This window comes from Eleutherodactylus coqui, chromosome 11, assembly GCF_035609145.1.
Source record: "Eleutherodactylus coqui strain aEleCoq1 chromosome 11, aEleCoq1.hap1, whole genome shotgun sequence".
In the NCBI taxonomy this organism is placed as follows: domain Eukaryota; kingdom Metazoa; phylum Chordata; class Amphibia; order Anura; family Eleutherodactylidae; genus Eleutherodactylus; species Eleutherodactylus coqui.
This window is the reverse complement of record NC_089847.1, coordinates 142,118,441-142,136,576: the sequence shown is the minus strand read 5'-3', so window position 1 is coordinate 142,136,576 and position 18,136 is coordinate 142,118,441. Positions and strand designations below refer to the sequence as shown.

Sequence of the window (18,136 nt, the reverse complement as noted above, 5' to 3'; positions counted from 1 at the left end):
AAGCAAAACCGGGGTAACATACTTCTTTAACAAGGATTTATGGAACACATTGTGGACCTTCTAAGATGCGGTAAGGGACAATTGATACGCCACAGGGTTTGTAACCTGAGAGATGGTAAACAGACCAATACATTGGAGAGCCAGTCTTAAAGGGGTTGTCCCGCGCCGAAACGGGGGTTTTTTTTTTCAATAGCCCCCCCGTTCGGCGCGAGGCAAACCCGATGCAGGGATAAAAAAAAACAACCGGGTAGTACTTACCCGAATCCCCGCGCTCCGGTGACTTCTTACGTACCTTGCGAAGATGGCCGCCGGGATCTTCACCCTCGGTGGACTGCAGGTCTTCTGTGCGGTCCATTGCCGATTCCAGCCTCCTGATTGGCTGGAATCGGCACACGTGACGGGGCGGAGCTACGAGGAGCCGCTCTCTGGCACGAGCGGCCCCATTCAGAAGACAGAAGACCGGACTGCGCAAGCGCATCTAATCGGGCGATTAGACGTTGAAGATTAGACGGCACCATGGAGACGAGGACGCCAGCAACGGAACAGGTAAGTGAATAACTTCTGTATGGCTCATAATTAATGCACAATGTACATTACAAAGTGCATTAATATGGCCATACAGAAGTGTATACCCCCACTTGCTGCCGCGGGACAACCCCTTTAATATGGCCATACAGAAGTGTATAACCCCACTTGCTGCCGCGGGACAACCCCTTTAAGGACGGAACCTTCAGTCTCAAATTTTGTGAAGCCAGTAATACCTGCTCCCCAACCACGAAGGGTGCAGAGATCCTGCGTTTCTTATTAGCCTAACCAAGAAGTCTCTCCTGGGAACCCTGAAGGTTCCTACGACCCTGGGCCCAAACTGCGCACAGTTTATCAGCAGACGGAGTGTCAGAAGCAGAAGAAAAAGACAAGTTACTGGATAATAGTTCCTGAGTACCCCTGATAGCGGGGTGACCAGCTAGGACTGGACCAGGCGTCAACCTCAACGACAACGGAACAAAAAGTTTGCCTCCCGGAGGGGCTTCAGGGACAATTAGTTGGGCAGCATGTAAAAGAGGTGAAAGGTCGGAGGAGGCAGCAGCGAAAACCACCCCGGGGGGGAAGGGGGGAGAATACTCTCTGGCTCAGACTCTGAGATTTCCAGGGTACCAGTAGGAGACTCAGAGGAATGGATGTGCCCCTCGACCAAACTGTCCTGAATATAGTTCTTCATGGGCTCCCTCCCAGGGACAGTTATGTTGTAGATCCGACCCTTAGGAGGTTTGGCCCCAGGGACCAGATCAGGCTTACAGTTAAAATCCCTATGGGGAGGCAAAACTTCATATAGCTGCTTGGAACAAACGTTAGAAAATTTGGAGATCTAGTCTGGTAACTCAACACCCTTACAGACAGAGGTATCTAAGCTCACAGGACACATGTGATTGGTACACCGGGGACCCCACCTGACCAGATCCAGTGTCCCAATTAAAAACGGGATTGTGTACTCTTAATCAAGGTAGCCCTAAAACTATATCCACAGACAAGTCTTTCATGATGAGGAAGGTGCAAGACTCCGTATGCAAGGCTCCTATAGTAAATTTGAACTATGGAGTGGCTAGATTGACGTGGCCAACCCACAATGGAGTAGAGTCGATTCCAGAAACCTGAATCAGAGGATCTAAACGTACCAAGAAACCAGAAATCTGAGCCACAAAATCAAAATTAACCAAATTTGCTGCGGCCCCGGAATCAACAAAGGCTTGCCCTGCATGAGAGAAAGAAAGAAAATCTAAGGCACAGGGCAAGGACATCCTGGACACAACTGGGAGTACCTTAGGTCCTAGATAGTCCTCCCGACAACTAGCTAGGGTCGGAAGTCTTTCCTGCCGAGGCTTCTTCCCGCAGAGGGCGATCCGATGACCAGGCTCTCCACAATACAAACAGAGGTTCCTCTTTAGGCGGTATTCCCTTAGCTGTTTAGGAGACATCATCCCCAATTCCAGGATTTCAGCGGAGGGAGGTGAAGTTGTCTGTCTCACAGGGGAAGTTGCAGGGGAGGCCGGGTGGACTGGACTGGTCCTAGCGGATCGTCGGGCCCTCAGTCGATGGTCAGCTCGAATAGCTAGCAACGTTGCTTGCTCCAGGGTGTTGGGCTCAGGATGGGCTACCAGCAGATCCTTGAGGCCTTCGGACAGGCCGGCCAAAAACAAGTCCTTGAGGGCTGAGTCATTCCACCCCGACTCAGTACAGTGCTGTCTGAATTGGGAGCAGTAGTCCTTTGCCACCTTCCAACCCTGACGCAAGGACAACAATTTAGAGACAGCATGGGCAGAACGGTCGGGCTCATCATAGATTTGACCCAGACCTGAGAAGAAGGCGTCTAGCGACTGTCGTGTGGGGGAGTTAGAGGGTGAAGAGAGAGCCCAGTTTTGAGGCTCCCTTTTAGGCGGAAAATCACGATTCCCACCCTCTGGTACTCAGTGCCAGAAGAGTGAGGTCGCAGGTCAAAATACAGCTTGCAGCCCTCCCGGAAGGCGAAAAACTCTTTTCTCTCACCAGCAAAGAAATCCGGCAGCGTAGCCCGAGGCTCCGAAACTGTCACCGGAACAGAGGGAGGCTGCACCTGAGCCGCAGACAACACTTGCTCCGGTTGCTGCAGACAGGTAGTCAGGCCCTGGACCTGGATTGCCCAAGCAGACACGGCCTCCATAGGAGGAGCTAACATAGCTGGTCGGATAGATGTGTCTGACCTAATGTGGGCCAGTGTATCTGTCGGGGGGCTAGGGTCCGGGTAACTGGGAGTTCCTGAAAACTTCCTGCAACCCCAGTCCCTACCTACTTGCCCCCCTAGGCTAAGCCCTAGGGCGACAACTGGGCGACAGTCCCTAGACTAACTAGGGATGAGGGGCAGGAGTCAGACACAGACAAAACCAGGACACACAAAGGCAGCTCAGGCTATCCGGGTCGGCAACAGGAGAGACGAGGTACAAGGAGCCATGTGGAAGCAAAGTCATGGTCCGGTCCGAAGCAAGTGGTCAAAAGCCGGACTACAATCCAATACCGCGGGTGTAGCCTGGAGACAAACTGGCAGGGTGAGGAGGAAACTGGGGGGTTTAAATGCTGTCAGAACGCCCGCCCCGACAGCTGATTGGGACAGGGAGCCTGACAGCAGCAAGACCTAGACATAAGGCAGCGAGTGCAGACACCCAGACATCCAGCAGCGAGTGCAGAACATGCTAATCAGGGTGTCATGGCAACGGGGACGTCATCCGCCACATCCCCAGCAACCCGACTACCCAGGCACCACCCCCTGAGCACGGAAGTGCGTGCCCGGAGCCGGCGTCCGGGACCCCGGCGGCCCGGGGAGGTCACTAGCACCGGGGCTCTCCTGCGCCACACCCCAGCCGCCCAGGTGATAGGACCAGCAGGGCGGGCACGGAGGCCCCGGGAGTCACTGATCCTGACACTTAGTAGTAGATCAGATGTTATTTCACCATGTAGCAATACATCAAATGTGTCAGTCCTCAGCTGTGTGACCAGGACAAGGTTATGGCAGGTTATGAGCCCCTATGATGTGGATGATAGTGTTTCCATTCACTGACAGTAGCAGAGGCCCTAAAAATGTAAAGGCATTGCCACGAAACTGTACATCTTTGGCTGTAGTATGGTAGACGAATGGCATTATGGTGTAATGGCTGACGATAACATTGAGTCTTCCTTCCCACAGTCCAAGTCTTCTGTGAGCCCGGCCGGACCCAGGTCCATCTGGTGCGCTCTGTGCCAAGCATTCGGGAGACCCCTGGTCCTCAGCAGCATCTTCCGCATCATGGCCGACATGCTGGGGTTCGCCGGTCCGCTCTGTGTGTCCGGGATCGTCCATCACCTCCGCCAGCATAACGATACCTTCCACCAGCGGGTAATGTCCCTGCATGGGGTGATGATGGGAGGGATTTGCTAGTGTCCACTGTTATCAGCCACCTCTCAATCCATAGATGGTACAGGGAGAGTAGCACTAGTAACAGGGGGTATACAGTGGGCAACTACACCCGTCACTAGTAATAGGTGGTACAAAGAGGGTGTCTACACCCGGCACTAGTAATAGGTGGTACATAGAGGGCGTCTACACCAGGTACTAGTAATAGGTGGTACATAGAGGGCGTCTACACCCGGTACTAGTAATAGGTGGTACATAGAGGGCGTCTACACCTGGTACTAGTAATAGGTGGTACAGAGAGGGTGTCTACACCAGGTACTAGTAATAGGTGGTACATAGAGGGCGTCTACACCCGGTACTAGTAATAGGTGGTACATAGAGGGCGTCTACACCCGGTACTAGTAATAGGTGGTACATAGAGGGCGTCTACACCAGGTACTAGTAATAGGTGGTACATAGAGGGCGTCTACACCCGGTACTAGTAATAGGTGGTACATAGAGGGCGTCTACACCTGGTACTAGTAATAGGTGGTACAGAGAGGGTGTCTACACCCGGCATTAGTAATAGGTGGTACAAAGAGGGTGTCTACACCCGGCACTAGTAATAGGTGGTACAAAGAGGGTGTCTACACCCGGCACTAGTAATAGGTGGTACATAGAGGGCGTCTACACCAGGTACTAGTAATAGGTGGTACATAGAGGGCGTCTACACCCGGTACTAGTAATAGGTGGTACATAGAGGGCGTCTACACCTGGTACTAGTAATAGGTGGTACAGAGAGGGTGTCTACACCAGGTACTAGTAATAGGTGGTACATAGAGGGCGTCTACACCCGGTACTAGTAATAGGTGGTACATAGAGGGCGTCTACACCTGGTACTAGTAATAGGTGGTACAGAGAGGGTGTCTACACCCGGCATTAGTAATAGGTGGTACAAAGAGGGTGTCTACACCCAGCACAAGTAATAGGTGGTACAGAGAGGGTGTCTACACCCGGCGCTAGTAATAGGTGGTACATAGAGGGCGTCTACACCAGGTACTAGTAATAGGTGGTACATAGAGGGCGTCTACACCCGGTACTAGTAATAGGTGGTACATAGAGGGCGTCTACACCTGGTACTAGTAATAGGTGGTACAGAGAGGGTGTCTACACCCGGCATTAGTAATAGGTGGTACAAAGAGGGTGTCTACACCCAGCACAAGTAATAGGTGGTACAGAGAGGGTGTCTACACCCGGCGCTAGTAATAGGTGGTACATAGAGGGCGTCTACACCCGGTACTAGTAATAGGTGTTACATAAAGGGCGACTACACTAGGTACTAGTAAAAGGTGGTACATAGAGGATGTCTACACCCAGTACTAGTTATAGGTGGTACATAGAGGGCGTCTACACCCAGTACAAGTAAAAGTTGGAACAAAGAGGGTGTCTACACCCGGTAATAGTAATAGGTGGAACATAGAGGGTGTCTACACCCAGTACTAGTAATAGGTGGTACAGAGAGGGCGTCTACACCTGGCACTAGTGATAGGTGGTACATAGAGGGCGTCTACACCCAGTACTAGTAATAGGTGGAACATAGAGGGTGTCTACACCCAGTACTAGTAATAGGTGGTAAATAGAGGATGTCTACACTGCGTACCAGTAATAGGTGGTACAGAGAGGGTGTCTACACCAAGTACTAGTAATAGGTGGTACATAGAGGGCATCTACACCCAGTACTAGTAATAGGTGGTACATAGAGGGCGTCTACACCCGGTACTAGTAATAAGTGGTACAGAGAAGGTGTCTACACTCAGCACTAGTGATAGGTGGTACAGAGAAGGCGTCTACACCCGGTACTAGTAATAGGTGGTACGGAGAGGGTGTCTACACCCGGCACTAGTAATAGGTGGAACATAGAGGGTGTCTACACCCAGTACTAGTAATAGGTGGTAAATAGAGGATGTCTACACCGCGTACCAGTAATAGGTGGTACAGAGAGGGTGTCTACACCAAGTACTAGTAATAGGTGGTACATAGAGGGCATCTACACCCAGTACTAGTAATAGGTGGTACATAGAGGGCGTCTACACCCGGTACTAGTAATAAGTGGTACAGAGAAGGTGTCTACACTCAGCACTAGTGATAGGTGGTACAGAGAAGGTGTCTACACTCAGCACTAGTGATAGGTGGTACAGAGAGGGCGTCTACACCCGGTACTAGTAGTAGGTGGTACGGAGAGGGCGACTACACCCGGTACTAGTAATAGGTGGTACATAGAGGACGTCTACACCCGGTACTAGTAATAGGTGGTACATAGAGGGCGTCTACACCCAGCACTAGTAATAGGTGGTACATAGAGGACGTCTACACCCGGTACTAGTAATAGGTGGTAGATAGAGGATGTCTACACCCGGTACTAGTAATAGGTGGTACATATAGGGCGTCTACACCCGGTACTAGTAATAGGTGTTACATATAGGGCGTCTACACCCGGCACTAGTAATAGGTGGTACATAGAGGACGTCTACACCCAGTACTAGTAATAGGTGGTACATAGAGGGCGTCTACACCCGGCACTAGTAATAGGTGGTACATAGAGGACGTCTACACCCAGTACTAGTAATAGGTGGTACATATAGGGCGTCTACACCCAGTACTAGTAATAGGCCTTGTGAATTAATAAAGTAGTCCAAGACCCACAGAGCATGTTTTGGAAAGTTATCTGTCTGGGATGATTTAGTGATCCTGCACTGAACAGAAGGTGGGACCCGAGGACCCCGGAGGACCCTTCCAACTCTACCATTTTATGAACAAAACAGGGAACAGTTGATCTTGGCCATTTACTTAAACGTTTGTATAAAGCCACTAACAATTGCAGAACAGTTGTAGAAATCTCAATTTAGAAGTATAACATCTGAGTGGAGCTTACAGGGTATTTGTACCATCCACAGTCCGAGTTATCTGTAGGTTCCATTACTCTCTGTACTCGCATTCTCCCTTTCCACCAGCAAACACACACACTTTTTCTTCTTCTCGCTATGAAGCGGGTTTTTCCTTCTCCCAGCACTCAGCAGAAGCACCGAGGACTCCTGGGTTGAACGGGCTCAGACTGAGCATAAGGAAGTCACTTGGCCTCCTCAATCCTCCCTACACAGACCGATCACTGTAGTGTCTGTGTGGCTGACTCTGACTGTGCGGCTCCCATTGCTTTCTTGCAAACATATATATCATATAACATCACGTGACCACAAATGATACATTTTCCAGATAGGACCGAACATTCCAAACATGAACTCTCAGTCCTGCAAACATCTAATACACATACCTTGATGATGCACTCTACAAACAAGACACTAACAAGACATTGACATGAGACAGACAAATAACATTATGGAGGGGCCCCACTAGCTCTGGGCCACTATTCAGACACCAGATTCACAGTGACTCACTGCAGATTCGCTATCTTAACAAATGCCATACAAAAAACAAGACCTGGGGGACTAGTGGGCTGTAGACTAAACTGGAGCAACCAATGCCAGTCAGCTGCTGCAAGAGCTAATAGAGTCTTGGAGTGCATTAAAAGAGGTATAGGGGCGAGGGACGAGAACATCATCCCCCCACTATATAAGGCACTTGTCAGGCCTCACACGGAATACTGCGTACAGTTCTGGTCACCGGGGCTCAGGAAAGATGTTACAGTACTGGAGGGGTACAAAGAAGGGCAACCAAACTAATACATGGAATGGGAGGACTGGAATACCCAGAGAGGCACCAAAATTAGGATTATTCACCCCGGAAAGAAGACGGCTAAGGGGCGACCAAATAACTCTGTATAAGTACATAAGGGGACAATACAAGGATCTCTCCATGATCTGTTTATACCCAGGACTGCGACGGTAACAAGAGGGCATCCGCTACGATTAGAGGAAAGCAGGTTTCATCACCAACATAGAAGGGGGTTCTTTACTGTAAGAGCAGTGAGACTGTGGAACTCTCTGCCTGAGGAGGTGGTGATGGCAAAATCCATAGAGGAGTTTAAGAGGGACTTGATGTCTTTCTATGATATTACAGGATATAGATATTAGGTGACCAGCGGGGTTGGTGATCCGGGCCTTACAGTCAGGTAGGTACTATCAGAGGTTGGTCCAGGGATTATTTTGACTGCCGTTATGGAGACGGGAAGGAATTCTTTCCTACAAATGGGCTAATTGGCTCGTTAGTAGAGATGAGCGAGCATGCTCGTTTAAGGCTGATACTCGAGCGAACATCGGTCTTCTCGAGTAACTGATTAGTCGCCCGAGCAAATGCAGGGGGGCTGCGGGGGGGAGTGGGGGAGGGGGGGAAGAGGGGAAGAGATCTCTCTCACTCTCCCCGTCCCCCCCCTGCATTTGCTCGGACAAGTAATCAGTTACTCGAGAAGACCGATGCTTGCTCGAGTATCGGCCTTAAACGAGCATGCTCACTCATCTCTACTCGTTGGGCTTCTTTTTGCCTTCCTCTGGACCAACAAGGGGAGGTGACAACAGGCTGAAGTAGAAGGACGTTGTCTCCCTCCAGCCTAACATGCTATGTTACTATGTATGTTTTGCCACTCAACACGGTATAGTCAGTGTGCCCACCTGTCCCTGTGGTGGTGAGTGCCCGGCAATGGGCACCTCTCTGTGTGACTGCGCTCTCTCATCATCTTCTCACATCTTCTTTTGCAGACAGTGTTCTTTGGGGTTTCCTTCATTTCATCCCAGGAGTTTTTGGCCAACGCCTACGTCCTGGCGGTTCTGCTATTTTTTGCTCTCCTCCTGCAAAGAACGTTTCTTCAGGCCTCGTATTATGTCGCCATTGAGACTGGAATCAACCTGCGAGGAGCAATACAGGTAACAGGAGCCGCAGCGCCAGCGTGATGTCAGCGGTGGTCTGGGGTCTAAGGGACAGGGTGGGATATTCTCACCTTCATGTGTGGTCAGTAGTTGGCGCTTGTGATGCATTGCTAGCAGCTGGTGCCAGTCTGTAGAGCTGTGGTGGTGACACTGTGCCCCATCACGGGAGTTCCAGGAAATAACGGTATGTTTCTTGGCCGCCATCCATCCAACAAGTGATATAAATACTATACAGCCTCCTCCACCTGCGCGGCCATCACGTATCCAGTAATGTACTTCCCCGGCGGGTGAGGGGTTACTGTACGATGAAGAGGAGAGCTGGGCGAGGGGTTACTGTATGATGGAGAGGAGAGCTGGGTGAGGGGTTACTGTACGATGGAGGAGAGCTGGGTGAGGGGTTACTGTATGATGGAGGAGAGCTGGGTGAGGGGTTACTGTATCATGGAGGAGAGCTGGGTGAGGGGTTACTGTACCATGGAGGAGAGCTGGGTGAGGGGTTACTGTACGATGGAGAGGAGAGCTGGGTGAGGGGTTACTGTACGATGGAGAGGAGAGCTGAGTGAGGGGTTACTGTACGATGGAGGAGAGCTGGGTGAGGGGTTACTGTACGATGGAGGAGAGCTGGGTGAGGGGTTACTGTACGATGGAGGAGAGCTGGGTGAGGGGTTACTGTACGATGGAGGAGAGCTGGGTGAGGGGTTACTGTATGATGGAGGAGAGCTGGGTGAGGGGTTACTGTACTATGGAGGAGAGCTGGGTGAGGGGTTACTGTACGATGGAGGAGAGCTGGGTGAGGGGTTACTGTATCATGGAGGAGAGCTGGGTGAGGGGTTACTGTACCATGGAGGAGAGCTGGGTGAGGGGTTACTGTACGATGGAGAGGAGAGCTGGGTGAGGGGTTACTGTACGATGGAGAGGAGAGCTGAGTGAGGGGTTACTGTACGATGGAGGAGAGCTGGGTGAGGGGTTACTGTACGATGGAGGAGAGCTGGGTGAGGGGTTACTGTACGATGGAGGAGAGCTGGGTGAGGGGTTACTGTACGATGGAGGAGAGCTGGGTGAGGGGTTACTGTATGATGGAGGAGAGCTGGGTGAGGGGTTACTGTACTATGGAGGAGAGCTGGGTGAGGGGTTACTGTACGATGGAGGAGAGCTGGGTGAGGGGTTACTGTACGATGGAGGAGAGCTGGGTGAGGGGTTACTGTACCATGGAGGAGAGCTGGGTGAGGGGTTACTGTACGATGGAGGAGAGCTGGGTGAGGGGTTACTGTACTATGGAGGAGAGCTGGGTGAGGGGTTACTGTATGATGGAGGAGAGCTGGGTGAGGGGCTACTGTACAATGGAAAAGAGCTGGGTGAGGGGTTACTGTACGATGGAGGAGAGCTGGGTGAGGGGTTACTGTACCATGGAGTAGAGCTGGGTGAGGGGTTACTGTACGATGGAGGAGAGCTGGGTGAGGGGTTACTGTACCATGGAGGAGAGCTGGGTGAGGGGTTACTGTACGATGGAGGAGAGCTGGGTGAGGGGTTACTGTACTATGGAGGAGAGCTGGGTGAGGGGTTACTGTATGATGGAGGAGAGCTGGGTGAGGGGCTACTGTACAATGGAAAAGAGCTGGGTGAGGGGTTACTGTACGATGGAGGAGAGCTGGGTGAGGGGTTACTGTACCATGGAGTAGAGCTGGGTGAGGGGTTACTGTACGATGGAGGAGAGCTGGGTGAGGGGTTACTGTATGATGGAGAGGAGAGCTGGGTGAGGGGTTACTGTACGATGGAGGAGAGCTGGGTGAGGGGTTACTGTACCATGGAGTAGAGCTGGGTGAGGGGTTACTGTATGATGGAGGAGAGCTGGGTGAGGGGTTACTGTACCATGGAGGTGAGCTGGGTGAGGGGTTACTGTACTATGGAGGAGAGCTGGGTGAGGGGTTACTGTATGATGGAGGAGAGCTGGGTGAGGGGCTACTGTACAATGGAAAAGAGCTGGGTGAGGGGTTACTGTACGATGGAGGAGAGCTGGGTGAGGGGTTACTGTACCATGGAGTAGAGCTGGGTGAGGGGTTACTGTACGATGGAGGAGAGCTGGGTGAGGGGTTACTGTATGATGGAGAGGAGAGCTGGGTGAGGCGTTACTGTACGATGGAGGAGAGCTGGGTGAGGGGTTACTGTACCATGGAGTAGAGCTGGGTGAGGGGTTACTGTACGATGGAGGAGAGCTGGGTGAGGGGTTACTGTACCATGGAGTAGAGCTGGGTGAGGGGTTACTGTACGATGGAGGAGAGCTGGGTGAGGGGTTACTGTATGATGGAGGAGAGCTGGGTGAGGGGTTACTGTACGATGGAGGAGAGCTGGGTGAGGAGTCACTGTACCATGGAGGAGAGCTGGGTGAGGGTTTACTGTACGACGGAGAGGAGAGCTGGGTGAGGGGTTACTGTACGATGGAGGAGAGCTGGGTGAGGGGTTACTGTACCATGGAGGAGAGCTGGGTGAGGGGTTACTGTATGATGGAGAGGAGAGCTGGGTGAGGGGTTACTGTATGATGGAGGAGAGCTGGGTATGCGGTTACTGTATGATGGAGGGGAGCTGAGTGAGGGGTTACTGTATGATGGAGGGGAAGCTAGGTGAGGGGTTACTTTATGACGGAGGGGAAGCTAGGTGAGGGGTTACTGTATGACTGAGGGGAAGCTGGGTGAGGGGTTACTGTACGACGGAGGGGAAGCTGAGTGAGGGGTTACTGTATGATGGAGGGGAAGCTGAGTGAGGGGTTACTGTATGACGGAGGGGAAGCGGAGTGAGGGGTTACTGTATGACGGAGGGGAAGCTGGGTGAGGGGTTACTGTATGACGGAGGGGAAGCGGAGTGAGGGGTTACTGTATGACGGAGGGGAAGCTGGGTGAGGGGTTACTGTACGACGGAGGGGAAGCTGGGTGAGGGGTTACTGTATGACGGAGGGGAAGCGGAGTGAGGGGTTACTGTATGACGGAGGGGAAGCTGGGTGAGGGGTTACTGTATGACGGAGGGGAAGCGGAGTGAGGGGTTACTGTATGACGGAGGGGAAGCTGGGTGAGGGGTTACTGTACAACAGAGGAGAAGGTAGCCTGCAGGGAAAACCACCCTTCAACTCAAAGTTTGAGAGTGATTTGATTCACTTCCTCCAAGAATTCTTGGAATTCTGTCGCCTCCAGGATGACGGACCGTGCTGCGCACTTTCCCAGGCAGCCCCCACCTTCTGGGGGATCTTCTGCTACTAGTTGCTCCATGTATCTTAGATGACTCAATTCCTGGACAAATTGGACTATTATGGGGGGGCGAGTGCTCCGCCAGCGTCTAGGGATCACGGCTCTCGCTGCTGTGAGAAACTGTCAGACTCCCAGGGATGGTGGAAAGCAGTGCCAGCCGTGGTGATTGGGTGACCGCCCCATGTGTTACCCTTTCATACAAGGAGAATGCGCCATTCCAGAAAAACTTCAGGTCCAAGGTATCTAGGAGAGGCTATGGGGAAAAGGACTTTCTGTAAAAGCAAATTTTCAATTGCAGTACGAGAGTCTCCTAGCTGGGAGGGTTCCCTTTGAAGGTAAGAAAGGCTGATAGTTGTCTTTGTCCAAACTGGAAGAGCAGCTTGTCTGGGTGGCCGGCCTGAAGTGTGGGCAGTGAGGGCAAAACCTTCATGGGGCCACCTCTATTGGTCTCGTTATTGAATGCCTTCCACCACAGAAATGGGTGTGTGTTGTCCAGGCGGGAATGTGGGGCTCTGGAATAGGGGAGCCAAAGCTCCTTTACGTCTTAGGAGACTCTTTTATGCCACCAACCCGTCCCATTCCTCTAGGCAATTCACAGCAGGGTTGGTTCTGGGTATTAGTCCTGATCTTAGCCATCTCTACCTCCACCCACTGTTTGGACGTAGAACATAAGTGCCATTCAAGCAGCCTAGTAAGTATAGCTGCAAAGTAGTAGAACTTAGGGTCTTAAAGTGACAGAGTGCGGTAAGTCAGTCTGCTCCCTTACCTCCCCATAATAATCTGCGGAACGCTGCTTGGTTTGTCTGAAAAGCTGGGCCAAAATTTTAATAGGGAGCATCTGGGATGGGTAGAGGAATCTGGGAATTACGTCCATCTTAAGAACATTGATTCGCCTGAACCAGGATAGGGGTTTCCTGCAGTAGGACTTCGGCTCACGGGTTGTTTTCTCCAACAGTGGGGCACAATTTAATAGAACAACTGAGACAGATCAGTGGAAATGTGGAACTTAAGTCCTTCAAGGGCGAAGATCTCCACTTGAAGGGAAATTGACTGGCCAGCCGCTTGACTTCCTCTGCCAGGAGGGATATGTTTAAAGCCTCGGTCTTGTTCATGTTAATCTTAAAGCTGCTGAGATGGCTGACGTGTGTAAACTCTCTCAGAATGACCGGAGAGAAGTTCGGGGCTGTGAGATGTACAGTAGGAGGTCGTCAGCAGAGAGGGCTGTGTCAGGGAATATAGTTTTATATTCCACTGGATCAACCCACCAAGGCTGAAGACCATGCTGCAGAGGCTGGTAGCTGACTCCTCTGATAGGTGGACTATAGATGGGAATACAGAACCAACCCAGAGACAGGAGTACCGACAGAACTGGGAAGGCATAGACAGAACTCAACACAGGAAGGGACCACATACTCACGGATGGACAGAGGCATGACAGACACCAGGGTGGTCCTGCCCTGAAACCTCAGGCCTGACTATCCCTGAAGGGGTAATAGATGGAACCAGGTGGGGCTGGCACACAGGCACAACCAGGCGGGGCTGGCGCACAGGCACAACCAGGCGGGGCTGGCGCACAGGCACAACCAGGCGGGGCTGGCGCACAGGCACAACCAGGTCAGAAAGTAAACGTAAGAGCAGATGCAGATTTGCAGGAAGCCTCATACAGAACAGAAGGTCAGAAATAGACCGAGGGCAGAGAGGCAGACAGGACCCAGACAAGACAGAACCCAGAGAGCGAGCGGGCAGAGCTGACACACAGAATGGCCAGTGAAACTGATTCTTATCAGCAACTGACAAACAACAATTCCAAGGCAGCCAGGAAGTACATCCCCTCACCTTAAATAGGGGAGTAATGCCTAATTAACCCCACAGGTGAACTGAGAGACAGAGACCTGGTTAACCCTCTCAGCGCTGGACAGAAGTAGAAAGGAAGGGCAGAGACCTTACAGGCGGTTTTATATTGCTCCCAGCCTATGGTAATGCCACGTATGTCTGGGTTCTTCCTTGGGGCGATGGTCAAGTGCTCCATTATAATTGTATATAACATCGGAGAAAGCTGGCAGCCCTGTTGAGTTTTGCTTTTTGGCCTTTACCTGTGCTGTGGGGTCCGAATATAGGGCCATCTCTTTGCCCAAGAACCTGGGACCTAGGCCAACTTGTTCAAGGGCAGAGCATAGGAAACCCTAGTTACCCAACGAATGCCTTTTCAGTGTCAAGGGAGAATAGGCATAACGATTGCTTTCCGGTTGAGGCTCTTGTTAACAGGAGAAGGGTTTTATTAGAATCCTAGAATGGTAGAGTTGGAAGGGACCTCCAGGGTCATCGGGTCCAACCCCCTGCTCAGTGCAGGATTCACTAAATCATCCCAGACAGATATTCGTCCACTATCTGAAGACTTCCATTGAAGGAGAACTCCCCACCTCCCGTGGTAACCTGTTCCACTCATTGATCCCCTCACTGTCTAATATCTAATCTGTGTCTCCTCCCTTTCAGTTTCATCCCATTGCTTCTAGTCTTTCCTTGTACAGATGAGAATAGGGCTGATCCCTCTGCACTGTGACAGCCCTTCAGATATTTGTAGGCAGCTATTAAAGGGGTTGTCCCGCGGCAGCAAGTGGGTCTATACACTTCTGTATGGCCATATTAATGCACTTTGTAATATACATTGTGCATTAATTATGAGCCATACAGAAGTTATAAAAAGTTTTTTACTTACCTGTTCCGTTGCTAGCGTCCTCGTTCCCATGGAGCCGACTAATTTTCGCCCTCCGATGGCCAAATTAGCCGCGCTTGCGCAGTCCGGGTCTTCTGCAGTCTTCTATGGAGCCGCTCGTGCCAGAGAGCGGCTCCGTGTAGCTCCGCCCCGTCACGTGCCGATTCCAGCCAATCAGGAGGCTGGAATCGGCAATGGACCGCACAGAAGAGCTGCGGTCCACGGAGACAGAGGATCCCGGCGGCCATCTTCAGCGGTAAGTATTGAAGTCACCGGAGCGCGGGGATTAAGGTAAGCGCTCCGGTAAGCTTTCTTTACTTCCCTGCATCGGGGTTGTCTCGCGCCGAACGGGGGGGGGGGGTTGAAAAAAAAAAAAAACCCGTTTCGGCGCGGGACAACCCCTTTAAGTCTCCTCTCAGCCTTCTCTTCTGCTAAACATTCCCAGATCCTTTACCCGTTCCTCATAGGACATGATTTGCAGACCGCTCACCATCTTGGTAACTCTTCTCTGAACTTGCTCCAGTTTGTCTGTGTCTTTTATAAAGTGGGGTGCCCAGAACTGGACCCAGTATTCCAGATGAGGTCTGACTAAGGAAGAGTAGAGGGGATAATGACCTCACATGATCTAGACTCGATGCTTCTCCTAATACATCCCAGAATTGTGTTTGCCTTTTTGGCTGCTGCATCACATTGTTCACTCATGTTCAGTCTATGATCTATTAGTATACCCAAGTCTTTTTCCCATGTGCTGCTGCTTACCCCAATTCCTCCCATTCTGTATGTGCTTTTTTTATTTCTCTTGCCCAGATGTAGGACTTTGCATTTCTCCTTGTTAAATCCCATTCTGTTAGTTGCTGCCCACTGTGCAAGCTTTTCTAGATCTTTTTGAATCCTCTCTCTCTCTTCCCTAGTGTTATCTATCTCTCCTAGCTTTGTGTCATCAGCACATTTGATCAGTTTCCCACAATTCCCTCCTCCAGATCATTTATAACAATGTTGACCAACACTGGGCCTAGGACAGAGCCTTGTGGTACCCCACTTGATACATTCTTCCACTTGGATGTGCAGCCATTTATGACCACTCTTTGAGTACGATCACTCAGCCAGTTGTGAATCCACCTAACAGTTGCCTTGTCAATCCCAGATTTGGTCATTTTTTCCTATAGGTATCCTATAAGATATTTTGTAAAATTCGTTACTAAAGACAAGATATACTATATCCGCCGCATTTCCTCATTAACCCAGTCGGGGATTCTGTCATAGAAGGAAATTAGATTCGGCTGGCATGACTTGTTTGTTACAAACCCATGCTTGCTCTGGTTAATTACTCCATTCTCATCCAAGTACTTGCATACATGCTGTTTAATAATTTGTTCAAAGATCTTTCCCGGTATAGAAGTCAGGCTCACAGGCCTGTAGTTTCCTGGATCCACCTTCTTCCCTTTTTTGAAGATAGGAACAACATTTGCCCTTCTCCAATCTTCTGGGACTTCTCCTGTTCTCCAGGAATTGTCACAGATTATGATGAATGGTTCAGTAATTGCCTCCGCTGCTTCCTTTAGTATCCTAGGATGTAATTCATCTGGACCTTGAGACTTGAATTCATGTAAGTTAGCTAAGTGTTCCCTCACGATCTCTCTGCTTACAGATAGCCTGTATTCTTTTATTCCCCCCATAGCACAGGGAAGATCAGTTGATGTTACATCTACTTTCTGAGAGAAAACAAATACAAAATAGGAATTTAACAGTTCGGCCATCTCAGCATCATTCTTAACCAATTCACCATTTTCATCCTGTAAGCGTCCAATAGCATCTGTGACTTTTCTTTTGCTTTTGACCCCCAAATCCTTTTTTATTGCTTTTGGCCTCTCTTACAAGCCTCAATTCATTATTAGCTTTATCTTCTCTGACACTTGCCCTACAGTTTCTGCAGACCCCATTATATTCTTCTTTAGATATTCCCCCTCTTTCCATTTAATAAACCTATTTTTCTTCCTCTTTAACATGTGTGCAAGTTCTGTGTTCATCCATCCGGGTCTCTTTAGATGCTTCCCATTCTTCCTTCTTTTAGGGATTGGTAACAATTGTGCTTTGAGAATCTCATTTCACAATATTTCCCAACCTTCTTGGACATTTCTGTCCTTAAGAACATCCGGCCATTGGATTCTTCCTCTTTCTGAGTTCAGTAAAATCTGCCTTTCTGAAATCCAACCTTGAGGTCTGAGTCTTCTCAGGTCTTCCTCCCCTTGTTATCCAACATCCAAGGATATCATGATCCCTGCCTCCTAAGGTCCCAGCCACCCTTACTTCCCCAACCATTCCCTCCCTGTTGGTAAGAATTAGGGCCAAGATAGCAGATACCTTGTTTTCTCTTCTACCTTCTGGAAGATAAAGTTGTCACAAGAGCGGATAAGAATCTGTTGGATCCATTACTTTTACCTGAGAGATTCCCAACAAATGTCTGGATGGTAAAATCTCCCATGATCACTATGTTGGGCTTCTTTGAGAGCTTGGCCATCGGATGTAGAAGGAGTTCCTCCACATCTTCTGCTTGTCCAGGCGGCCTATAGTAAATGCCTACAATGGGGTCCTTTCTGTTGTTCTCTGCTTGTATTCTTACCCAAACAGTTTCTACAGAACTCCCAGCTCTGAAGCTTGAATCTCTGTGGAGATGAATGTTCTCCTAACATACAACACAACACCTCCCCCCCTTTTATTAGGTCTGTTCCTTATAAATACATTGTATCCTTCAAGCCTTGTATCCAATCATGTGTATCATCCCACCAAGTGTCCGTGATGCCTATGGCATCATATTGTTATCTTTGGCCTCTCTGCCCGGGACGATGCCCACCTGATCACCGTGGAAGAATGTCTTACTCTACTCCCTAGATATATATCTTTCCATGAGGCCACGTTCCTCTCCAGTAATCGTGGGAGAGCAGTTTCCTGCATGTAAGACTGGTAACATGCCCCCTGGGCTTCTGGCGCCATATCGTCACATTGGCCTTTAATTTGATAAAGCTCCTTCTAGTAAGCTCTGAAGGGCTCCACTATTTTAGTTGGGTCATATGTTTCCACCCTGACTTCTCATTTATGGAGGATATGAAGGTGTGGCCTCTTGTCATATGGAGAAGGCGTGCCAGGGGGCGTCCGCATTTATTCTGATATTCATAGGAGTAGTTTTTGCGTAGATCGCGGGACCGTAGGTGTTTTTGGTCTACCATCCTTCTTAATTCTTCTCCAGCGTTGAGTGGTTCAGTCGAGGCTGAATGGGATCCATTATTTTTACGTGGTTTTCAGGGCTTTGATTTTGTTGAGTAATGTGGAGATGTTTGGGGAATTTTCCCTATGTTTAATAAGGGCCCCTCTTATTACCTATTTTAGGGCTTCCCAACATGTGGTGGGGGTCTGA

At 50.2% G+C, this 18,136-nt stretch overlaps 1 protein-coding gene across 1 annotated transcript in view; it reads left to right on the top strand.

Annotated features, from left to right (window-relative positions):
- ABCC8 (ATP binding cassette subfamily C member 8) overlaps positions 1–18,136 on the top strand; it is a 166,353-nt gene that overhangs the window by 39,571 nt on the left and 108,646 nt on the right. The window contains exons 6-7 of the mRNA XM_066583718.1: positions 3,713–3,901; positions 8,608–8,772. Coding sequence (XP_066439815.1) covers positions 3,713–3,901; positions 8,608–8,772 — 354 coding nt within the window. The remainder of the gene's footprint in view (positions 1–3,712; positions 3,902–8,607; positions 8,773–18,136) is intronic.